The sequence below is a fragment of the Phascolarctos cinereus genome, unplaced genomic scaffold (assembly GCF_003287225.1).
Source record: "Phascolarctos cinereus isolate Bilbo 61053 unplaced genomic scaffold, phaCin_HiC Scaffold_4;HRSCAF=312, whole genome shotgun sequence".
NCBI lineage: Eukaryota > Metazoa > Chordata > Mammalia > Diprotodontia > Phascolarctidae > Phascolarctos > Phascolarctos cinereus.
The window spans coordinates 129299616-129326291 of NW_027555847.1; the positions used below are offsets into that span (position 1 = coordinate 129299616).

At 36.6% G+C, this 26676-nt stretch overlaps 1 protein-coding gene and 1 pseudogene across 2 annotated transcripts in view; one reads left to right on the forward strand and one right to left on the reverse strand.

The window, feature by feature from the left end:
* CRAMP1 (cramped chromatin regulator 1) overlaps positions 1–26676 on the reverse strand; it is a 113872-nt gene that overhangs the window by 67802 nt on the left and 19394 nt on the right. For both annotated transcript variants that reach the window (XM_021006624.2, XM_021006623.2), the window contains exons 3-5: positions 14189–14385; positions 11034–11187; positions 5721–5804 (exon numbers count right to left, since the gene is read on the reverse strand). In XM_021006624.2, the coding sequence (XP_020862283.1) occupies positions 5721–5804; positions 11034–11187; positions 14189–14385 (435 nt within the window). The remainder of the gene's footprint in view (positions 1–5720; positions 5805–11033; positions 11188–14188; positions 14386–26676) is intronic.
* LOC144457116 (protein lifeguard 4 pseudogene) lies at positions 21073–24039 on the forward strand (annotated as a pseudogene).

Consider the following 26676-nt stretch of genomic DNA (forward strand, 5'->3'; position numbering starts at 1 on the left):
GTCCGAATCCCCTGAATTTGGATGCAAGAGAAACTTAATGAAAGTGCTTGTTACAATGGGGCCAAGTGGATGTTTGGGAGCCCTGGAAGAATGTCCAGGAAGATCCATATAATGTATCTTCTACCGATAAACTGAGCTTTTGACATCAGACTACCAATCGAGTACTGAAATTTGACATTCATGCTCTCCCATTAACAACATATTTTATCAAATAGCCCTGTGTTCTCTTTCTGCAGAAGGAATGTAGATGTGCATGAAGCATAACAAGGGTCAGCAGATATATTTGGAAGTTAAAAGGAATGTTTGAGGTTCTGAATGTGCTCAGCTGAGGAGAACCAATGAAGGTTAGTCTGCCGTCTAAAAGCTGATGTGGTAGGTTTTCACGATGCTAGCTAGGCCTTTGGGGTGAGGCTTCCACAGGAGGGACTCAAAATAATCCTTCCTTCCTAATGAATAGCATAAACTTATTTTTGTTTCATTACAGGATAGGGTATACAACGGTTCCCAGGTACCATACGGCTGTGGGTTATCAAACAATACCTCTCTGCCCCCAATTCCTCTCCCAGTTCTCTCCTTATTCTTCCACCTCTACAATTAACACTACAGGAATAGTCCTATTGACATGATTATTATACCTCCCTAATAAGATGCAATGAAGTGCCCATTAAAATTATCTAAAGTGTCAAAAAAAAAAAAAGAGAGAAAGAAATCAGGGTCTGATCTGAGTCCCTTAAAAAATTGTTTTTTATTTTTTTAATCATTTAAGATCTGCTTTCTCATTCTCCCACTCTAATCCCCGAATGTCAATTAAGAACACAAGAAAAATAAAAATTATTACAAACATGTATCCTCAATCAAAGCAAATTTCCACATGGGCCATATCCTAAACATACATGCATGCATGCATGTATGTGTATGTTTATTATATATATAGATCTCTATTTTTCATTCTACAGGGTTAAGTGGTTAAGGAGGTGGCAGTTTTCACCTTTAGTCCCCTGGAATCCTGTTGGGCATTATGCTGGTAAGAGCTAAACATTACAGTACTCCATCACATTTATATAGCATAATTTGTTCATTCATTCCCCAATTTATGGGCACCCCCTCAGATTACCATTCTTTGCCACCTAAAACACAATTATAAATATTTTTGTACATTTTTACAGTTTGCTCTGCTTAGGATTAATTCATCTCTTAATCCACCCTCCCGCTACTTCTCCCCCTTTTCCCCTTTATCTCATCTCCCTGTTGGGTGAAATGTAATTCTGTACTCAACTGTGTGTGTCTAAGTCTGTGTCTGTGTATTCTTCCTTCTTTTGATCAGTTCAGATGAGAGTGAGGTTCAAGTGTCAGTAGCTCCGCTCCCTCCTTATTTGTACAGATGCATATTTGTGCACCCTGATTATGTGAGATAATTTCCCCCTTTTTCCATTCTTTCTAAAGGTCATCAAGACTTAACAGAAACACATTCCCAAGCCTTGTCTAATTGGATTCCCTTAATGATGTGGGAGGAAAGGGGGGGTTGAAAGGGGACACATACCATTTCTCCACTTCTGAATGCAAGCAGTTTTTCTTTGTTTAGTCCTTTAGCATTGTTCATTCACATTTACCTTTTTATGTTTCTCTTCATACCTGTGTTTGAAATTCAGAGTTTCTCTGCAGCTCTTTGGTCTTTTCATTGGGAATGCTTGGAAGTCCTCTATTTCATCAAAGATCCATTTTTTACATATAGCATTATACTCAGTTTTACTGGGTATGTTATTATTGGCTATAAACCCATATTCTTTGCCTTCTGGAATATCTCCAAGCCCTTGGTTCTTTTATAGTGGTAGGGCTACTAAATTATGTGAGATGCTATATGGCTCCATGGTACTTGAACTCTTTTCTTCTGGCCTCTTTCAGCATGTTTCCTTTTACCAGGAAGCTCTGAATTGTGGCTATGATGTTTCTGGGAATTTTCATTTGGGGGTTTCTTGAAGATTTTTTTCTTTTTCCACTGTCCTCTGGTTCTAAGAGATCTAGGCAGTTTTCTTTTAAGATTTCTTGAAATATGATATCTAGGCTCTTCTCTTGTTTTGGTAATGGTATTCAGACAGTCCAACGACTCTTTCCCCTACAATTGATCTTTCAGGTCAGTTGTTTTTACTGGGAGATATTCTACATTTTCTTCCATTTTTTCAGACTTTTGACTTTGTTTTTCTATTTACTGTCTGTTATCTCATGAAGCCACTGGTTTCCACATGGTCCATTCAAATCTTCAGAGAATTCATTGCTTGAATAATATAGTTCTTGTGCCAAAGTGCTAATTCCCTTTCAGATTCTTTTTTCCATGGCTCTTGACTTGTTTTCCATTTTCCCCTCAAGCACTTTCATTCCACTGATAAAAACATTAACCTTTTTTAAAATTCTGTTTTATTTTTTCCCAGAAAAATCTAGCCAAGTTTGAGCCTAAGATATGGTTTTCTCTGAGGCATCGATGGAATATGTTTTGGAGTCATTCTCCTGTTCTGTTTTTGTATCCTGAGCATCTCTGCTACCATAATAACTCATGGGATTCTTTTTTTTATTTACCCATTCTTCTAGACTCATTCTTGCCTTCAGACTTGATGATAGTTAGGGTGGGCTCTGCCACACTTCTGGAAGGAAGGACTGGGCTGGTCCTTTTGCTACTTTCTGGAAGGTATTTAGTGTTGTTACTCCAGAATCTCAAGGACAGATTGGGGATGTACAAGCTTTTGGTGCTCCCAAAGTGGCTGAAGCAGGACAAAGTTGGCCTGGTGACCCCCTGGTCTGGGCTCTCTGCAAATCCTAATGATACAAAGTGAGAGCTGCTCTGAGCTTGGGTGTCTGAACCAAATCTGAACCACTGCTGCTTGCTTCTGAACTTCCTCCTTTGTCCATACATAGTCCAAGGCCTCCCTCTCTGGGGACACCACTTCCTTGTGTAAGCTTCCTCCTCAATCTGCCAGGGATCTGTGAACTAGAGCTGGGTAGTGGGTGACGAAGCTGCCATTTGGCACATGTCCCAGTTGTAATGTCTTGTTCTGGGTCTAGGAGTGCCTTGGTATGAGTCTGGCATCTCCTCTTGCCCTGGTGCACAGCCTATCCCTGGACATGGGGGTGTTTCATTCAGGGTGCTCCTGTGTTCATAGACCTACCTGTCTGTCTCCATATGCTGAGCTTGGCTAAACAGATGATCCACTGTGACTTTCTCTGGATTCTCCATCAGAATTTGGTCTGGTAAATTTTTTAGGTCTGTTTGGAGAAGTTTTTGGAGGTGCACTTGCTGCACTGCTTCATTTTACTCCACCATCTTGGCTCCATTCCCTGGGCTTAGTTGTGAAGGAAACCAGGGAAATTAAGAGATGGAGGTGAGGTCGGAGCGAATTCCAAGCATGCGGGACAGCTAGTATAAAGGCACAGACACAAGAAACAGAATGTTGTGCCTGAGAAATAGCAATCTTTTCCAGCCTAACAAGCATCCTTCTGGTTCTGCCTTTTCAACTTGCATCAAATTCTTTCTAGATTTCTTCATACTTATTAATACTTTTCAGTCTTCATTATATTATAGAATGACATCACATCACTGTACTACAATTTATTTAACTCTCCTATTACTGAATATTTAGATTGCTTTAAGTTTAACTACATATAAAATCAATGACAGGCAGGTCTTTATTTTCATTTTTTTGATAACATTTTGACAATGAAGACTTAAGTGTTAGATACACTGAGATGACAAGAAGCATTCATTTATGAATAATTTCACAGAATAGAACTTTGATGCAATTTAAATTTTCTCTTAATAAATGTCTAACCACTATATAGAAACCACAGTTGTTATAGAAGATAACAAGGGCAGCAGTACTGAGAAGAATGCTCTAGCTTAAAGGACTTCAAGAATTTCAAGTACAGCCAATTGTAATTCTTCCCAATAGTATACCCTAAGTACTCCTGCATCTATCCTGTAGCTGAACTGTATGTTTTGTATCCTCAAATTAGAGGCGGAACTATCTTGCTTTTCTGTTTGTATTCCCAGCACACAGCACAGTGCCTGGCACAAAGTAAGCACTTGATAAATGCTTTTCCATTCCACTCTGTTCTTCATTTAACTTCATACCCTGTGGCTAACTAGGTACTGAAACTCAGACCTCACCTCCTTCTAGTCTACCTAAATTACCATGTGCTCTTGATTTAAACTAGCTTCTGTTCAGACATCACTACTATCCATTCAGTTCCACGATAAATCTTGCTACAGACTTTGGCTTTTGCTTCATATATGCTTACTGCCTGGATTCTCAGCTACCAAACTCTTTGCTTTCCTCATCCTTGCCCCAAGATTTGTAATGGAACTTCCCAAACTCTCATGTACCATAACTACTATGAAGGTGGAAGGGAGGTAAGAATTAATATAACAAAGACAGCTGTCAACAGAAATTCAAAGACTTACAGAATAACTGATCTTTTGCTAAATTCATTGCTATCACAATCTGCAAAGCTTTGGAAGTTGCTCTAGAATGAATTATCAAATGAGATCATATATGCAAAGTACTTTGCAAACCTGAAAGCACTATATTAATGATATATTATAAAAATAATATAGTCTCAAAAATATTCACATGCAACAAGTAAACCATGGCACACAGTCGTCTGGACATCCTCGAATAATAACCTGGAGTCCATCAGGCTGAAACCAGAAAGCAGTAAAGGAACTCAGGGAGGAAGAGTGAGAATACAAATCCATGTTCCTCTACCCCTTCAGAAAGGAAGATGAGAAAGAGAGTTGGTATTTACTCTCTTTTTGTTATTCTTGTCTATTTTAGAAATATATTCTCCTTAAAGGTAGGGCTATGTCTTGTTAAGTTTTTAGGAATACTTCTAGTCCACAGTCACCGATCAGAACAAATTATATGATTCTCTAAAATTCATCTAATCTACATTTGTCTTTTTCATTTTGGTCTAGACCTGTGATTTTATTAGCATAAATACTTTTGGTGGAGAATTTTCATCTGAAAATGGAGGCTGGCAAGTATTTCGCATTTTATAACTTAAGAGAATTGCCTGGTGTACTGAGAAATTAAGAGACTTGTCCAGGGTCAAAAATCAATAATCAATCAATCAATATTTACTAAGTTCCTCCTATGAGACAGGAACCATGCTAAGTGCTGTGATCACAAAGTCAGGATGAATGAGAAGTAGAATGTTAATGTGAGTGTTCCTGACCCAACCTCTAACCATCGCGTCATGCTGCCTCTCCACAAACTATAATTTTATGATATTTTATTTTTCTTTGAATAACCACTTCAAAAAAAAATCACCATTTGCTAGCTTACAAACACTCTGAACATTCTTTTTGGACTGCAGGGTAAGGTTCTTAAACTTCTTGGTGTCCTGGACCCTTTAGCATCTCTAGTGAAGCCTAGGTATCCCTTCTCAGAACCTTGTTTTTAAAGGCACAAAATAAAATATGCAAGATTTCCAAGGAAACCAATCATAATAAAGTAGATATCAAAACAGCAAGTTCATGGACCCTAGGTTAAGAACCCTTACTGCAGGATATTCTGCAAGACTGGTGCAATCACAAAAGAACTATCCTCATCAAGACATAAGTTACTGGGAAATAATTTAAGGCAAGAGATAATGTAACCCAACACTTACATAAAAGCACATTATCTTAAAAATATCAAATAATTTTCCTATGTTATACATAACACACTCACAGCCTCCTATCTTCTTCCTCAATTCTCCATAGCAGATTAACCCATAAAGTTCCTGGGATGATTTTTTCAGTCCTCGAGAAAACACTGAAAAACAAAAATAGAACAAAATTTTGCTAAGACAAAATACAAAAATGTCCTGTAGGTTAAATAGGTCATGTGGGGGGGTAGAAATAAAAGTTATCAAAAGTTTCAAACAGAGACAGTGAATGGTTAACCAACATAGCAAATATGTCATTATAAAGTTTGAAGAAAAAGTCTATTCCCAATGATGAGTCTTTAGAGGGCATATTTAAAATTAAATTTGGTTATCATCAAGTTTTTCTTTCCATTCCCTACTCAGAATTCCATATTAAAACAAAACAAACAAAAAACCTCTGCTCTCATAAAGATTCATTTGAGTAATACTGAGTATCTGAATTGCAGCAAACAGTTCTAGCCATATGAACTTAGGCTTCTCTTTTACTTGCTTTCTCATCAAATGTAACAGGAATCTCCAGGCAATCCAGCCAAGGTCAAGGCAGGAAAATGAAAAAAATAAGTATTACAACCCTTTGTTTCATCACACTACACACTAAGGAAGACAAATGTGTCACTGCCTCCCTTAACTCTTTAATACACTTATATTGACTATTTTCTCTCCATTTTCTCCAAGGGAATCATTCAATCCTAGATCATACTGCTCTATGTAAGGACACTGAAGGAAGGAGTAGCAAAGAGATGAAAGACAGGTGAATACCGGGAAAACCTGGCACAGCACACTAGGAAACATGTTAGGAATATCTGAAAGGAAACAGAAGACCATTAGAAAAGTAAGGAAAATATTACAAAGGTCAAAAAATACCATAAAGTCCAAAACAGGAAAAATGATGAGCTATTTTTAAAAACAGAAGAAAATTTTTATAAAATCAAGACATAATCCCTCTAAGTCAGAACTCTGTGGCTGCCTTTTCTCCTCTCAATAATCAGATAAACTGAAAGACTATTGCTGTGGACACAAGAAAGGGTGTGCCAGAGGATGACAGATGCTTTAAAAAGGTCACCATAATCAGTTTCCTGTCATCAACCCTGGGAACAACAGTATAGCAAACCAGATCATCATGTAAACACACTAACACGGTATGATTTCTTAGTTAATGTAAAATAAATGCATATGTTACCAGAAGCAAATTTGCTGTCAGAACAGGAAACTGAATAGCAGCTGATAGCAGTAATCATGCTACCCTACCTTAGTGTGTCACATACTGCTACAATACCTCACAAATATCTTGCTGATGATTTAATGTTAAGGTGAAAGTATACATGGCAATGCAATCTACCCCCTCTGGATGGACTGCTAGAGGTTTGTGACAGAAAAACAAAGCAGTAGAAGAAATAAAGACAAGCTCATAGAAAAAGGATTTACCCAGTCTTCACAGCATCAGGAAGGATTATCCATAGTTAGTCCCTGGCCTAAAATTCTCCCAAAAGGCTGTACTGATTTCTCATATAATCTCAGAAATTTGGGCCCCCTCCAGAAAAGGACTGTTGTGATCTCAGAAACAAATCTTTGGGTCTATCCTTGAATAAAACTAAATCCTTAGAGTGGCCAAAGACTCAAATAAGACTTTTAGGATGCTCCAGAATAAGAGTAACTGGTGGTTCAACTAGAATATCAAGAGTCTCTTTAGGGCAAAAATCCTGGACCAAAGAACACATCAACTCATTGAAATGGAACCAGAAAAGCTAGCAGTTATTATTACTATAAAAAATATTTGCATGTATTTTTCCATTTTTCTACTGTTTGTTTTCTTTGCACTTTGATCCTTAAATGCCCTCACAATTACTTGGTAAAAATTAGGTCTCTTAACCAAGCCTGATCTACTCCATCATATTTTATACAGTAATCCTCTTCACAGTTTTTCATTATTCTTCTGAGTAAGATTTCATAAAGAGGGGCAGCTAGGTGATGCAGTGGATAGAGCACCGGCCCTGAGGTCAGGAGGACCTGAGTTCAAATCCGGCCTCAGACCAAACGCTTGACACTTACTAGCTGTGTGACCCTGGGCAAGTCACTTAACCCCAATTGCCTAAAATGAAAAAAAAAAAGATTTCATAAAGAGTTCATATTTTAAATTGGTGTTGCCCTTGGATGCCATCTTTCTCCACTCAGCAAGTAAATTAAGTGTCTGCTAAGGCATTATTTAGGCTCTTTTGGTGTTTTTTGACTAAATTTCGATATGAAATTACTTAAATGTCTATCATTTCTTCCATCCATATTCCATTTTTTATCATCAGTTACTTTAAAATAGATTATAACTGAGTTATTTTAATTGTTCAGTATCTTTTATGCTTAATGTCTTAATTGACTGTGAATTAATTGTTGTCTTAATATGTTTTCTCCTGGCTTTGTACTAATTTTATTCTTTGCTCTAACAAGTAGATTTGATGGCACATACACAAGCAGGTTAAGGAATAACTGCTACAACAGTAATTAGTCATTTTCTGTCTATTAACATACAATCAGTTTCCTTTTTTGTGATATTTGGAATTTGCCATGTCTAACATCTTCTAATTCTTAAAAGTATCCATGGCACATAGGCATGAGGCTTCTATGTACTCTATAAATCATTGATCTCTCTCATTCCTTATTACTGAGCCATATTTTCTAATATTTTCCTCAATCCTCACCTAGTCACTGAAGTCACTAAATATAAAAATATGTGTGGTACTTAACCTATTGGGTTTTTCAAGTTCCTTGTGGAACTTACCCACCTCTTCATTCTCTGCAACAAACATTGGTACATAAGCTGCAACTATTTTCATGATGGTTTTCTTTCAAATATTTATCAAAAGCAATAAAAGATGAGAGATGACCAAACATTCCATTATGTTTCCTGTCCTTTGATGCAGTGATAAAAACCACTGTAAAGTCTTTGTTTGCCCCTCCAAAGAGAACCCATGAGGCAGACACATCAGAGTATTTGCAACCACACATGTCTAGGTATTTGCAACTTCTTTTTTTCTGGATCAATTTATAGTAAGAATGTCAAGACTGACACAATCAGCTCTTCCATCATTATATGCCACTGAATTATCAACAGTTAAGTTAAAGGTCTAATAACCATGTCATTCCTAGCACCCTCATCTTCTTTCATTGTATTCTGCCACTATCACTGCAAAAGAGGACACATATGACCAAGCAGCATTTTAAAATTTTTCATATGTTTTAAGCGTTGCCAAGGCCAAAGAGCTCATCATCACGTAAGCAGTATACTAATGACAAGCCTCGCTGTATTTGATGATGCCAGTCCTCATAAAGCAGACAGCCTGCTGCTGGGATTATATTCAAAACTTTGTTAGCACACAATTCCCTGTCATGGCTGTAGACAACCCAGGGATATTCCCACACCATAACAAGGCGCTGGAGCAGGACTTTGGTATATATTTATATTAGGTTCATCAAAAAAGGAGAGGGAGAGAAAAGAAAAAAAAAAGAAAACAAAAATCAAAAACAAACTATCAAAATGCTAACGAAATTATTACACATTTAGATGATAAATATGTATGTGTATGTATGAGTATATACGGATACACACACAAATTTATGCAATATAGTGAAAACCCCAACATGCCCTCACTTTAGCAAGTTCATTCAGTCCAGTATCGAGGGAAAGCGTTCTGCAAAGTGTCTCATCAGTTATTAAGTGAAACTTTAAACACACAGTGCTATTTGGCTTAATGGGAAAGACTCTTAATCTGGTCCCATCCACAGATAAATGTTTTGAAATATTTTCTTGGAAAAAAATTTAACAAACTAGTAAATATATAGAAAATGAAGTGATTAGATTTTTGAAAATAAAAATTAGCATTTTTAAATTTATTGCAAAAAATAACAAGTACTAATAAATGATCATATAAACCATAAATGTTATGATTATTTCAAAGCTATGACTAGGAGGTGAATTATTAACCCAAGAACTGAGAAGATCGCAAAAGATAAAACAGGTCATTTCAATTACATGAAATTGGAGCAGCTAGGTGGCTCAGTGGATAGAGTAATGGCACTGGACTCAGGAGGACCTGAGTTCAAATCTGGCCTCAAACACATAACACTCACTAGCTGTGTGACTCTAGGCAAGTCACTTAACCCCAATTGCCTCACATAAGAAAAAAAAAAAGAAGAACATCTAACTCAATTACATGAAATTTAAAAGCATCTTTGACTTCTTTGTAGCATTTGACACTGTTGATCACTATCTCTTCCTAGATACTCTCTTCTACCTAGGTTTTTAAGACAATGGGCTCCTTGAGGGCAAGAACCATTTTTTTCTTTCTTTCTCTGATATCTAATTACAATATAATCTTTCACAAAGGACTACAAAGACAAAAAGGGCCTTATTTGTTCTGTGTGGTCCAAGGGTATTACAAGGAACAATGGGGAGAAGTTGCAAACAGCCAGATTAGGATCAATATAATGAAAAATTTCCTAACAAGAGCTATTCAAAAGTGGACTGGACTACCTGAGAAGATAGCAAGTTCCCTCTCATGAGAAGACTGAAATCAAAGGCCAGAGGTGCATTTTTCTGCTATGTTGTAGGAGGTCTCTTGTTCAAGTGTGAGCTGGACTTGTCAATGCCTTCTTAAGTATCATTCAATTCTGAAATCCTGTTATTCTATGACCTCAGGACTTAAGATGATCATCTGGTCCAACCTCCTCACTTTCCAGATGAGAATACTCGCGGCCCAGAGAGATGAAGTCACTTTTTCCAGGTCATAAGCTACTAAGTCGCTGATCCAGAATGTGAACCTGGATTTTCTGACTCTAGATTCTGTGTCTTCTTGTCATGGCACACACCATGGCCAGAGTCTGCACTGATTTTTGTTTCTCTATATGTCTGTGTTTTATCCACAACTGAGGTGACAACATGCCATTCTAGTTCTGACTCACTTTTATGATTCTGAATATGTCAATTCCCTCTCTGGGACTCAACATATTCACAATGAAGCAAAAAGACTAGATATTTTCCACAGTCTTTTGCTATTCTAGAATTCAACAATTTATGATCAGTATGTACACACTATTTTGTCTTGTTTTTCTCAAGGTAAGTAGTTCCAGGAAAATGGTTCATGGTAAATTTCCCTACTTAATAGAAAACAGATAGCTGTATGACCCTGGGCAAGTCACTTAACTTCGACTGCCTCACCAAAAAGCAAAGAAAATATAATCATTTGATGGGGGCAAATTTTCTTTACCAAATATGTGACCAAAAATTAGGATTCGTTTGATTCCCAGCTAAGCCACCACCTCAGAAATTGGCTCAGCCACAAACTCACCATTATCAAAATCGATGTATTTGGTGATCTTATGCCAGGTACGGTAGTAAAAATGCCGGACCTGTTCTTTGTTTTTCACCATGCTTGCAGGTTTGCCTTTCTTCTTATACTTCAGGGCAATGTTGTTCTGAATCGCTTCAAAGTCTTTCCCATGCTGGAAGATAAAGGCCAAGTTAAAAATGCAAGAGATAAAAACAATGCTACTTCCTGTGTCAAACTGACTCTTTCTAATTCTTACTTATCTAGCAGGAAAAAGAGGGACAGAGGACACTAAAGGAATGTAAACTATTCTTTATAATTATGCTCATGTACTGATTTTCTTTTCAATAAAATCTGATGAAGGACCAAAAGAAAATTATTATACATTACATGATGAGCACAAAGGAATGAACCTGGGAAGAGAAATTTAAATTTTATCATGGTATCCCAGTTAAAAAGTGCCATTAAGAACAAGAGGTCACAGATATGCCAGAAGGCAGTACAAGACCCTGATGCTCAAAGTAATGCACATTTGTAATCTTAGCAGAACAACACAGATGTTTATATGTATTTCATAATCTCAAGAAAAACACCCCACCTTCAGAAAGAGGATGCAGTATGTACTGAGTGTTCTATGCCTTTACTTTAATCATCACTAAGTATTAAATATGACATTTTAATAGAAAAATTCCAAATACGTCAACTGTAATCTATGAGAATCCTTAAAGGAACAATTCTACATTTAATTCTCTCACTAGTACCTGTGCCCTCCTTCTCTTTAATGCTTCTGTGCAAAAGCTAAATGTAAGCTTTTTAAGACATTTTTAGAAGAGACAACATATTCACAGATACTATGTGAAAAAAACCAGCTGCTAAACAATCTTAGTACCAAAAAAAGTTGCTGATAAGTTTCAGACAAAACACAAAAAGGAATGGTTGACACAAGAGAAAAACAGAGGGAAGTGACAATGTGCTTGTTAGTGATGTGATGAATGAAGAAGTATGGTGTTTATAATTTGAATGTAGAAAGTGAGAAGTGAGTTGCAAAAGATAACATTGAGGTTGAATGGGGAGAGACAAAAGAGAAGTAATAATACAGATTAATGACCATAATTAAATGTATTATGTGTGTAGTCATCACCAGCTATGGAGAGAAATGAAGGATGGAAAAAGCAGTGATGAGTACTGAAGGTAAGACTCAAGAACTGAAAAGCAATGGAAAAATCAGAGAACAGGAAAAAGGTGTTAAAACAGTAAAATGATAAATCCCGTAAGAAAATGAAAAGGCAGAAGTAGGCAAAGAGGAAGACGTAAGAAGATATAATCAAAGCATAAGCAGAGATTGTAGCAAAGAGGAAAGAGCTTCAGTTGTTATTGTTAAAAAGGAAAATAATTACATAGATGTTGTTTCTAAAAAGCTAAGATATTTAGAAACATCTTTTCTTGTCTTTATTATCGCCACAGAAGGAGAATTTCTAAATTACATAGACTGCAACTGGTCAGTTCCACATTGATCACAACCTACATCCTAGTCACCATTCTGCTTCAACTACTGCCAAGATAGATGAAATTAACAATGTAAGATGTAACAAATAAAAGAATTATTTTGAGTATACTTTTATCAATGATAGCTAACATCAAATGATTAGTAGAGTTAAGCATAACCATATATAAAATAGCATGTTATAGTAGAGAGAAGGCCCACATGAAAAGTAAGAGAGGCAGAGACTCAAGTATTGCCTCAGACACTTAGCTGTAGGCAAGCACCGTCTAGTACACTAGGCAACCTGAAGACCCTATGTAACAAAGAAGTTGCCCATTTGCATAAGTGAAGTGAATTTCTACACTAAAAGTTCCCTACATTGATGAATCCATAGGTTGAGACCAAAAAGAAAAGAAAGAAAAAAAGATACCTAAACTATAAATGGAATAGTTAGCAGGAAAGTATTAATCAAACATTAACGGATCAGAGATTCAGAGTTTAAAGGAATCGTAGAGTTCATCTAGTCCAACCCCCTCCTTTTACAGCTGAAGAAGTTAAGAGCCAAAGCTCTTACTCAAGTGACTTGCCCAAAGTCATGGTGGTGAAAGAAAGCAAAGTTGTGACTTTAGCCCAGACTCCCAATAGAGCATTCTCTCCACTGCTCTCTTAATGAGAACCTTTCTGTAACATCTCAAGCACCTCCAAGGGAAAGGGAAAGACTTTTGACAACTAAGCAAAACTAATTTCAGTGAGATAAATTACTGAAAGAGTAGTTTTTCTCTCAATTGCTACACTCAAACCAATAATGAAGCCCACTATTAGAAAAACCTAAACTAGGGTGATAAGAAATCTCACAATCCTCCCTAAAAACTAGTCTAAAGAGACAGTAAAAGATACTTAAAAATAATATAACAAGAAAACTCCTACACCAGACAAGACAATTTATACTTAGATTGAAAGTCTGTACTGGAGAAAGGACAATCTAATAAGAAGCACAATTTCTAACTGCACTTTATTTCAGAGGTCTTACATGGGAAAACTAAAGGAACACACAAGTTCATTAAGGAACTGCTTTACAGAGTGGTAAATACAAAACAACTACATTCTAACCAGGACAACTCTGCCTCTGTATTGTTACAATACGCTAAACCAATTCATTCTTATTACATGAGGATAAGAGCTCTATCCAAACTAATTTATTGGTCATCAACCTCAGAGAAAGAATGCTGTCAGTTAATGTGCTAACATGACTCCAGGATGTTTAACCTATATTTGGAAATATCCTCTTTTCTATTCTGATCAGAGTCCTATACCTCTACCTTAGACCTCCCAACACCTAGGCTTTAGCAATAAATCATCCCACACTTTAGGCTACTATAAAAGAAACACAAAGAAGTACTCAAGACCAGATCCCAACCTTAATAGCATGAAATAAGAAAACTAAACAAGTTTAGAAACAGCTGTTTCATGCTTTGTATATTGCAGGTGACTGATGACATTCAATAGCCGCTTTCAGGATCTCTGTTACTTACCTAGTGGTATGAAAAAACCTTGCTCGTTAGCACAGGCATGTGGCCAAAGTGCCACAAGAAAAGTGACAGAAAAGAAGTAGGGACAAACTGACCCACAGACCAACAGAATGGATGTGAGGGAAAGTTAACACTGTGTTTTCTTGAATCAGTCCATCACCCACCTCATACAGTCCCTCAAAGAAAGTGTTCTTATCCTCGGTGCTCCATGACTCCCACTGGCGCCGGACCTTTTTACCTTCTTCCTTCTCTCCACTCGAGGAGCCCAGGCTCCTGCTAGATGATTTAGAGCTTCCAGAAGGCGCGCTGGCAGCAGTGATTCCTGACACACTGCTGGAAGATGGCCCTCCATTGTCTGCCCCTGGGGGAAGGAAACAAAGTATGACAGGTTAATACCCTGGCATTCATGAATCTCAGCAAATGAAATTATCCTGTGTAACAACCATCAGAGGGCTCAACAGAGCTCGTGAGGCTATAACCAAACAAAAAGTATCTACTGAGCATCTGTGGTAGTTATTGCATTAATTTATTTAATGATTCCAAAAAATTCTTCAGATAGTGATGAGTTAAAGACATAAATAAACGAAAATTAAGTAATTTAAGAAGCAGTAATATAGTGGATGGAGCACCGGCCCTGAAGTCAGGAGGACCTGAGTTCAAATACATCCTACCATCGTTAAGGGCACCACCATATTCCCAGTCACCTAGGTTCACAATCTCAGTATCATCCTTGCTTCTTCACTCCAGTAACACAGCTACCATTTTAGTTCAGACCCTCCTCACCTCTTGCCTGAATTATTGCAACAGGCTTCTAATTGGTCTTCATTCCTCTTTGTCTCTCCATTCAACAGACAAACTTATCTTCCTGAAAGACAGTTCTGACCATAATCTCTTTCTCTCTACCACTTAGAGTATCTGTGTTGATGGTTGTACCTCAACCTAATGGTTTAAATGAAGAATGATGTCTACATTAGGGAGGCTGATAGTCCAATATAGCATTTTTACTGAACTATTAAAAGTACCAAACATACTGGATATGAGCCAACTAGCTGTAAGTATAGTGCCAATGAAATCGCTATATATGCATATTGTGTGTGCATGTGTGTGTGTGTATGTGTGTGTGTGTGTGTGTGTGTGTGTGTGTGTGTGTGTGTACGTATATTGGCAATCTAGCCAATGAAAACTAGAATAAAATGGTAGATATAAAGGACTGTGGTTCAGTGCGTTGACTCTTAAAAATAAATCTGTGACTTAATTCATTAAATTTTTTTAAGCGTTTGAATGCTAAATGGATTGTTTTTAAAAAATGCCAATATCTATGGAAATCAGGAAATGAAAACTATGAATTCCCATGTTTTTCCATATTTCAAATAAAATGTGTATTAACATCCATCATAACATTTATCCACATGTTTAAACTCACATTTGTAATGAAATAGTTAAATGTGTTTGAAAAGTTATATAAATTCTATTAATATTTCACAAATGAATCATTTTATCCTTAGACAAAGATCTGATACTCTGGATTCTATTTTTCACTTTCAAAACAAAAAATTCCATTTCAGCATCTGAGGTGGAGAGATGTAACTTTTCAAATTCTGAACCTTTTCAATTCCTAGAGTTTTTAGAGTGATATTAGAAAGATGTTAAGAATGAACAAAAATATTAAATACTTAACTACCCTTTCGACACCCTGAATTGGATGTCAAACTCAACATGACCATAACAGAACTATCTTTTTCTCCAAACCTTTCCCTCTTCCTAATTTTCCTATTATTGTTAAGGGCACCACCATATTCCCAGTCACCTAGGCTCACAATCTCAGTATCATCCTTGCTTCTTCACTCCAGTAACACAGCTACTATTTTAGTTCAAACCCTCCTCACTCTTGCCTGGATTACTGCAACAGGCTTCTAATTGGTCTTCATTACTCTTTGTCTCTCCATTCAATGGACAAACTTACCTTCCTGAAGACAGTTCTGACCATAATCTCTCTCTCTCTCTCTATCACTTAGTAAACTCTAGTGGCTTCCTATTATTTTAGTATCAAACAGAACACCCTCCACATGACACTGAGCCCTTCACAACGGGCTCCCCTTCCTACCTTTTTCCTACCTAATTTCTTTCCAAACCTTCTCTGTTCCAGCAACACTGACATCCCATCTCCAATCTCCATGCCTTTGGACTCACTAGCTGCTCCTCAAACCTGCAATGTTCTACCTCCTCATATCCACAGCTTCCTTTTAACTAGGCTCAAATTCTGCAAGTGGCTTTTTCTGGTCCTTCTTGCTACTAGAACCTTCTCTCTGAGATTACCTTCCATTTAATTGTCACTGTACTTCCTGTTATAGAGATGGTTATTTGCATGTTGCCTCCCCCATTAGGTTCTGAACTCCTTGAGAGCAAGGACTGTTTTTGTCTTCTTTTGTACCCCAGTTAAATGCTTAATAAATGCCTGTCGGCTAAATGACTAAGTGCTGGGGATACAAATACAATAGTGAGAAAGTCCTTGCCTCCAAAGGAAAAGAGAAAGTCTAAGGAGAGAGGCAGTTTTCTCCTTAAAAAAAAATTTATAGTAGAGGAACATGATGTAATGGATAGAAAGAAGCTTCAAAGTCCAGAAAATATGAGTTCAACTTATTCCACAGGCACATACTGGTTATGTGACCCTAAGTCATGCACTAAATGTTTAAATGTTTAAAAATGCTTTACCTACTTATCTACCTAACTTCTCAGTGCTTCCTACAACTCTCTATGACTGAAAGTTACAGAGCAATTGCAGACCTGCACTGGTAAAGAAGGGTTTCCACAGTGGAAATGAGTGACATTATAATTATATTATAGAAATTATAAGTCCAGAACAACACAGAGTTCAGTTAAAAGGGGAAGTGGGAGTGGAAAAAATCATTTATCTACAAAACTAAAGGAAGTAAATAAACACTGACGCTCCTATAAGGTCCTTAATTGCCTACCCCTTATTTTCTCTGACCATACAGTATCAATACAACATCAAGGAACTTTACAAAGTAAAATAATTCTAATTATTTAATAGGCAGTCAAAGAAGACCCCCTCATAAAGATGAACATTTTCTTTCCTCAAATGACCAAGAACAGAACCAAACTTAGAATCCACTCTTGAGGAGAAAAGGTGGTTGACTAGAATGCTGGACTGAGAGGTCAGAAAATCTTTTTCTGAAACCTTGCCTCAGACACTTACAAGTTATATGGCCCTGGGCAAGTTGTTTCACCTCAAATTTCTTCATCTACAAAACACAGACAATAACAGCACCTAATGGCTGGGCATACTCTGAGGATAGAATGAGATATTTATTAGTGTTCTTGGGCCACAGGTTATGGAAAATGTAATCATTTTCCTTGCAAAGTTCTAACACAACACCCATAATGGTTGGTCCAATTTATATCTCTACCAACAGTTCATTAATTTACCACAGCTCCTCCTGTTTACTATACTATTGTCTTTTAGTTATCTTTGCCAATTTACAGAGTATAAGGTGAAACTCAAGGGTTCTTTTAATTTTTATTTCTCTTACTATTAATGATTTGGTTCATATTTTCAGATGGGCATTTATGTAATTCTTCCTTTGAAAACTTTGTCCTCTGTCTACTTACCTATTGGGAAATGAGCCTTGTTATATGTGTATTAATTCCCTATATAACCTCTATATCAGATATATTACTGATAATTGATACAAATAGTAGTTTCTCTTTTCTCCTTTTGTTCTACCTTAATTCATTTTGATGATGCAAATTTTTAATTTTATGTAATCAAATCATCAATTTTATCTTTTGTGACCTCCTCTATGTTCTACCTAATTTTTACAAATAGCATTGGGCCTCTGTCCTCTATTCAGCTGCCAAAACATTCTCTACAGAGATGTGTTCCTGATTATTAGGATCAAAAGCTACTCATAAGTAATGTCACACTCATTAATAGTTTTTCCTTTATCTGTACTTCATAAGCCGATGTAGGGAATTGGATCCAACAAGCCAGGGTCATCAAATCAACTCATACTTACAGGATGAAACAAGGACAAGATTTCTCAAAAGATAACACTATGGTGAACCTATTACATGCAAATCTAGCTAATGCTGTAATTGGTTTCAACATTTCAGTCGAAGGGATCAGACAGTAGTAATAAGTAAGGAAGAAAACTATTCAAACTTCTGATGACCTCAAACAATCAAACTAGTTTAAGGAAGGAAAAGGGAATTCATTATGTTGAGCACCAAAAGAATTATTGCTAAAAGAAAAAAAAACCAAATGTATCACTTGAATGTTTTTATGCTGTTGATTCATTTCGAAGATTTAGTAAGTGCTTAAAGACACTGGGCATTTAAATTATACTAATTATCAGGAATATCTAGAAGTTCTGAGTTCGAAGGGACCTTAGTGGCCACCTCATTCAATAGATATGAAAAAAAAATTCCTTACACACCCTGAAGACTCTCAGTAACTAGGAAGCCAACCTCCTGAGTCAATTGGACAGTTTTTATTTTTAAAAAAGCTTTTTTTAACCTGGAAAGACTTGTATGGTCTGATGCTGAGTGAAGTGAGCACAACCAAGAGAACTTTGTATACAATAACAGCCACGCTGTGCGATGACTAATATTGATAAACTTAACCCTTTTCAGCATTACAAGGATCTAAGCCATCTGCAGAGGCCTCGTGATGGAAAATGCTATTCACATCCAAAGAAAGAACTATGGAAGCTGAATCGCTATCATTTTTTTTTCTCTTCTGTTGAGTTTTGTTTCCTCTTTCTGATGGTTCCTCCTATTGGTTTTAATTTTTACTTACAACTTCACTAATGTTAAAATATGTTTAATAGGAATGTAAATATCAAATTGTGCACCATCTTGGGGAGGGTGGTAGGGAGGAAGGGGGAGAAAAATTTTAAACTCAAAAGCATATGGAAATGATTGTTGATAAATCAAAATAAACTAATAAAAAATTTTTTTTAAAAATTTTTAAAAGCTTTTCTTATTAGATTTTGCGCTGTCTTGGGGAGGGAGTGGGAGAAAAATTTTAAACTCAAAAGCTTATAGAAGTGATTGTTGATAAATGAAAATAAATTAATACAGAAACTCTTCTTGACATCAGACCTAAATCAGTCTCTTTGCAACTTACATTCATTACTCTTTTGCCAAAAAGCACACATCTCTGCTCTCTGCCAGGTGACACAGCCAGGTACCTAAAAGACTATAATGTCCCCTCTAAGTACATTCTTCTCTGGGTTAAACGTCTCAAATTCTCTGAACTGATCTTCACATGAGAATAACTGCATGCCTTTCACCACATAGTTGCCCTCCTCTAGATGCTTTCCAGGTTTATCAATGTCTTTCCTAAAATGTGGCGACCAGAAGTGAATGCTGTACTTGAGAAGCTATGCCTCCTTTGTGTAGCATAGAAGTTCCCAGACTTTCTCAGTTTATGGTACATTGGGTATCTCAGTAATTTTTTCAGTGTCCCTGGACCAAAAGAAATACTTAACAGTTCCATTTATTAAGTAGTTCAGTCCAAACAACTTATTAAGTATTTATGTCCTAACACCTCAGTATTAAAGAATCTGCATTTGAAAAAATACATGTAAACTGAGAGAAAAAACATAACGTTTTTAGTTCATTTCTTAAATAACCACAATTACTTATTAATGGAATGTGTGTGCCTTTTGGACACTGTACAAATTCTCAAATTTTGAAATTAGATGAGACACCATCACTTTTATTTCCTATTCCACATTGATTTTCACATGGTACTTGCTTTTTATCACAACAGCCAATGAAAATCCAGCTTGGCAAAGACATGACACAACAAACGTGGAAGTTCAATAAGCTACTGGTGTAGCCAAAAGTACCAGTAAAAAAAAAATAAATCATACATTGAGAATGTTATCAAAGTTAATGTAATATGAAACTGTGAACTATCTTGAGCTTATAGGGCACATGGTATCTGAAACGTGTCCAAGAGATGTCTGTTTCCCTTAAAAATTTAAAATATGCCACAGCGCCACTACCATTTAACCAACAAGGTACCACAGTGCATGTAGGAACCTTAGGTGTAGCATAAGATCTCCTTGGTTTCCTTTGCCAATCGCCTTCCTGGAAGGCACACCCTCCTACTGAATTATATTAAGTTTGGAGTCTATTAAAGTGCACTCTTGTTTAGCTATATAAGTTCTTGAACTTAGGTTTAAAAAAAACTACAAGTAAAATAGTATTTATATGGCGCTTTAAAGTTTACAATGTGCTTTACAGATATCTTCATTTTATCCTCACAACAAGCTTGGGAGATATAATTTCCATTTTACAGATAAGGAAAGTGAAGCACATAGAGAGGTTAAGAGACTTGAACAGTGTCACTCAGCTAACAAGTGTCTTAGGTTCTATTTGAATTCAGGTCTTCCTGACTCCAGATCCAGTTCTCTATCTACTGTACCACCTAGAACCCTGCTTAATTTTGCAAACTTCAAAACATTAATAATAGTTACAATCATTATTAGCACTATTCAGTCCAATGTTCTAGTCTGTCAAGATATTTTTGAAATCTGACTGTGACCACACAGGTCTCTGGGGCACGCCACTGAAGCCCTCCTTCCAAGGGGACAACTATCTGAGTTTGGTCATGCAACCAATTTTGAATCCATCTAACTGCAGTGTGACCTAGTCTACTTCTTTCCATTTTTTTCCAAGGAATAGCATAAGACCATCAAACACTACGCTAAAATCCAGATAAACTAAATCCCCAGCATTTGCCTAACCTACCAGTGTAGTAACCTTGTCAAAATGTGAAATAAAGCTATTCTTTGAGAGATGAAATAATGTTAGCTCTTTTGGATCACCACCTATTTTCGTACACATTCAATGACCATCCCTTTATAATATATTCTGGAATTTTTGAAGGAATTAAAGTAAAGCACACTAGCCCAATGTGTGCAGCAGACTCCATTCTCTCTCTACTTTTGAAAAGCAGGACAACTAATTGTCCCTCTACAATTAATTCTTTATAACATATAAAAGGTTACAGATGATGGCTCAGCAATCACACCCATTAGTTCTTACAGTAGCTGACATTATTCATTTGGGCCAGGTAACTTTTTACTATCCCATTATTTATCTTCGTGGTTTTTCACTTAAGGGGGAAAAAAAACCACTGTGTTGGGTTGAGTGCCTGCTCTCAAAGAGCTTATATTCTACCGAGAGGAATGCAACAAGTACACAGGTAAGAAAGGAAGTGGCAAATGATCTGTGAAGTAAATGATTTCAAGAGCTGCAGGTGAGGATAAAAATGCATTCCAAACAAGAATCACCTGTCCAAAGGCAGAGGTGGGAAATGGAATGTTGTACATATGAAACAATTTGACTGAAACAGGGTACAAACATGAATAATATATACTAAGAAAAGAAAGATAGATGGGATACCAGGAAAAGACTTGTCCATTTTATCTTAAAGGTACCATCAGGGAACCACTGAAAATTTGTGAGTGGGAAAATGACAGTAAGATATGTTTTAGGAATATCAATTAAGTAGCTGTGAGGAAGATGAAGAAGAAAGACTAGAAATGAGGAGATCAATTAGGAGAATATTGTAATAATGAAGGCAAAAGAGTTATAGAAATTGTTTAAGTAGACAGAAGGGGATGGATATGAGAGATGTTATGGAAGAATCAATAAGAACTGACAACTGATGGTGAGGGATAAGGAAGAGTAAACAATGACTGTGAAGCTATAAACCTGAGCGAGAGAGAAAAAAGTGGTGTCCAGAACAGACAAATGCTAACGTGAAGAAGGAATGAGTTTGGGAGAAAATGAGTCATTGTTTGGTCAGCAGGCAATTGGGAGACACAGGAATGAAATTCAAGAGAGATAGGGGTTGGAGGCATAGAATTATAAGTCATTTGTGTAGAGGTGATAATTAAGCCCACTAGAGCTGATGCAAACACCAACTGGGAAAGTGTCGAGAAAGAGCAGAGAGGACCCAAAGAGTCTTGGGAGATAACCACATTTAAGAAGAAGAAATGGAGAACGAACTAGCTAAAGAGACTGGAAAAAAAACAGACTCACAGCCATGATGGCAGACTGAATGACTGCCTAAAAACCTGAAATCTGTGCCAGACCAAGTAATGAGCAGAAAATGAAAGGAGAGGCACCAAGCTCTCTCCATCAGCACCACAGCCTGGCTACCCTCTCTAGTTCCTTTGAGGATGACTTCAACTATGGCACCAGCGTGGTTTTGGCCAGCATCCACACCTGCATTGTCCTGCACTACTTCTGGTATCTCTCCTTGGATCTTTGGGTTTGATTCTGGACATTAAGTTGAACAGGCATAATTATCCTATTAACTTTTTGGATTTGCACTTCTGGAACCTTTGTTGCTAAACTGGCGTTTTATGATGTGTACGTTGTTCTATAGGCTTTTATGCTGACTCCCTGAGTTCATTTCTTGATTTGAGTCTATACACTTTACAATCTATGAGAGATTTAAGCAAATTTGGAGGAGGGCTTTTTGCCTTTTTTATTTTTTTCTTGTCAGGATTCTTGAGGTGCTTCTATGATAATGAATTAGTAGAAGTAATCTTTTCTGCAATAGCTCTTCTGTTCTGTATCATTTATGATACTCATCTACTGGTGCATAAACTGTCCCCTAAAGAATATATACTGGCTGCCATGAACCTCTACTTCTATAACATCAATCTATTCCTGCACCTATGGTGTTTATTAGAAACATTTAATAAAAATATTATTGAGAACAATAAAATGTATTTGATAACTAATAACGCTTGGGATATATATTGTTAAAAATTGTTTTATCTCTAGTTACTCAGTATTTGTGAGACCGAAACTTTACTAAATTTTTTACATCTTTCTAATATCAAATTTTTAATTTAGAACTTCTGAATCATGTTTCATATAGTTAACTTTTTGATTCTGCATTCTCCTTCAAAATGTTTAAACTCAATAGCTCCAATAACATTTGCTCTTCATAAAGACCAGAATTAGGTTTTGCACCCAAGGTAAATTCTTGATTAAATTTTTTTGTTACCTTTCATTTCAGTAATGAGACATTAAAAATGTCGAATTTTTTTCCTGTTCTAAATTCGCTATAGGTTGGTAGTTCGTAATTCAGAATTGTTTCATGATGGGTAGCTAGGTGGCGAAGTGAATAGAGCACTGGCCCTAAAGTCAGGAGGACCTGAGTTCAAATCCAGCCTCAGACACATAACACTTACTAGCTGTGTGACCCTGGGCAAGTCACTTAACACCACTGCCTAGCAAAAAATTTAAAAAAAAATTTTTTTTTAAAGAATTGTTTCATGAATATACAAAATAAAACTAAGGCTTTCTTTGCATAGTAATTTTATTTTTTATATTTTTCTTTAAACACTATTCTGAAAGTTTATTAGATTTGCATTCTATTTTGAAGGCCTTAGTTCCATTTTTATTTTGAATAGTGTAAATCTATTTGTACTAAAACATTTTAATCTTAATCAGAAGGAAAATAGCTATAATCGAGCATTTTGGAGCCAGGCAACTAACACTTTCATAATTATTCAGTATTGTAATAAAACTGATTTCAGATCACCTTTATCACAATTTTACATTCATATTCATTATAAATATTTAGAAAAGATCTATTTTAAGATAAGATACAAAGTATAAACACTGACAAATATTTAAATGTACAGGTTTAATTTTAAATTCAGAACTGTTCTTGTATTTAGGATGTGTATATCACGTTAAGAAACCTACATTTCAAAATGTAGGCAGAAAAAGGAAAGAAATCCAATTAGAAACTACAGTAAATTACTTTTTTCAATCCAGAACTACACAAGTCAGCCCAGAAGCCAATGAGCAAATAGGAAACGGGGCCACTAACAAGGCCAGTGGGAGCACAAGCAAAGAAGTCCCAAGCCTGGAACCTGACCAGAGAAATGACAAAAACACATATAACTTCAAGGCTCTGTGGCTACAGGCAGCAAGAAAGGAAGCCTCTTAAACAAAGCCCCAGGGTGCTTGCCCCAAAGCAGGGATCTTGGAAGCCCCAGGGAAAAGCAAAGCTAGGGCAGGCATAGCAGGCAGCCCAGCTGTGATCTGGTAGCCTCGATCAAGGGCTCCAAAGATGCCTTGGCACTGTCCCAAGACACCAAAGAGGGCCCAGGTCCCTAAAAATGCAGTGTGCTGAACCTTGAAGATCCAGAGGGCCTATCCCCCAGAAATGAAGGTCTGTACAAGAATCTGGAGAGACCAAAGAAAACCCACCATCCCACCCAAAAACACCAAAGCCCTAATTCAGGAAATAAAGCTGGAGAGATGGGCAAACTACAGGAAACACTGAATAATATCAAACATTACTGTACATCTAGAGAGAGATGTACTTACACCCTCAAAAGGATAAAGTAATTATGTAAAAATTATAAAATGATGTCTCAAAGGACAAAATGGACTTTCCAGAAGGCCATGAATATAAACCTAAACGAAATGAAGCAAGAGATAAGAATGAAATAAAAGGTCTAATGAATTGGAAGAACAACTTGGAAAAGTGGTAAACTTTACTCAAGCGATGGACTTCCAGACAACTGGATTAGATCAAAAAGAAATCAATGACTCCGTAAGACTACAAGAAATACTAGAATAAGATCAAAAAACTGCAAAAGTAGAAGAAAATGTAAAAGAAATTTCCTAAACCTAAAGGTAAGACTAAAAGTAGGGGGAAAGAAAGCCAAGAACTAGAATTTTATAGGCTGTTTTTTGAATGTAGTGAAATACTAACGCACCATAAGAAATGATGAGAAAGACAATTCCAGAAATTCACGAGTAGTATGAAATCATTCAGAATGAAGTAAACAGAGCCAAGAGAATGACTTACACAAGGTGGTTCAGTTGTTTCCCAGTCATGTCCAACTCTTCACGATCCCATTTGGGGATTCTTGGGGAGTCTTGACAAAGATACTGGAGTGGTTTGCCATTTCCTTCTCCAGATCATTTTACAGATGAGGAAGCTGAGGCAAACAGGGTTAAGTGACTTGCCCAGGATCACACAACTAATAGGTGTCCGAGGCTGAATCTGAATTCAGGAAGATAAGTCTTCCTAATTCCCAACCCAGTACTCTTTGTCACCATACCACTTAGCTGCCAGCCTGCACAAAGAATGACACTAAAGAGGTAAATCAACTTTTGAAAAACTTGGGAACGCTGACCAACCATGTCTACAGAGGACCTAAGACGAAGCATGGTACCCATCTCTTGATAGAGAGGTAATGGACTCAAGGTACATGCATTTTTGTTACCATGCTTACTTGTTACAAGAGTTTTTCTCCCCCATCTTTCAGTTTTTTTTAATGAGGAAAAGAGGTAAGGGAAGAAGGAAGGTAAGCAATTGTGAAGTCAAAAAAAGAGGGCTACTATAAGAACTTTTTAAAATGAACAGAAAATTATTAAGTTCAGAAGGAAGCACAGACAAGTAAGGCCATTTAAAAATAATGTTTGGAATTTTTCCATACATATATGTATACGTATATATAAAACAAGTAATATGGAGATTAAGTGTCATATTCTTTTTTGCTGCATATGTGGAAATGCTCTTATTTTTTGGTGTTAAAGTTCAGAATAAAAGTGTTGGGGTTTTTTTTAAAAGAACAGAAAGAAGAATTTCATTCTTCACAACTTCCCTTCTCTCCTAATAAAAATTTACCCTGTAAATTTCAGTCTACGGACACTTACCTATCCTTCAGAACCCTAGGGAATCTCTTCCAAAATGTAGTTAGAATGTATGTCAAACTTTATTTTCCGCATTTACAACAATTTCTAAGATGATGTAGTCATTTCTACTCACAGTCCTCACAAATTCTGACCCTTGCAACCACATTTTCCTGTTAAGTGAGAATCAGAAGCAGAACAATATTTCCTCTTTGTTAGCATCTTTCCTTTTCAAAGGATGTCAAGAAATTATCTGCTTGGCTTTTGGCAGAGAAAACGTTCAGCAGATATCCAGCTAGCTTAATTCCTCATCAGTAACATACGGTATTTCTGTGCCAGCTTTGTGACCTTTTCCCAAACTCCTATCCAGGTGTTCTGCAGAATATTTGGATCACTATATCTCTTCTGTTTCTATCTCCACTGATCTTCATGCAAATATTTTTCATCATGCTTCCTCATACCCTTCTGATTTCTGTTCTCACATGAATCTATTTTCTCAACATATAGTACTGTCTTAGCCTTGTAGTTTCTTTTGAAGAAGGAATACCATTCCAGAGTCCCATTCCAGTCACAAGTCTCATACCATCAAGTTTCAATCATACCTATGAGGTCAAATTTGCCTTCCTGCATTAGGCCTTCTGGTTAGTCTTGTTTACTAACTATACTTCATGCTCCTTGCTAGTTCAGTTAGCTATACATTAACTCAAGAAACATTTATTATCTATTAGTCAAAATACAAAGTTCACCTAAGAAGAGTGCCTGTTCTCATGGAGCTTACAGTTTAGTTAGAAGAGAGTAATGAGATAAATATAACTAAATAACTCTAATTCATGAAAAATTCATGAAAAGGTAGCAATAAAGTACCACAAGCAATAGTAACATCTGAAGTTTAAGTTAGGAGTTCTTAACCTAGGGTACAAGAACTTCTTTTGTAACA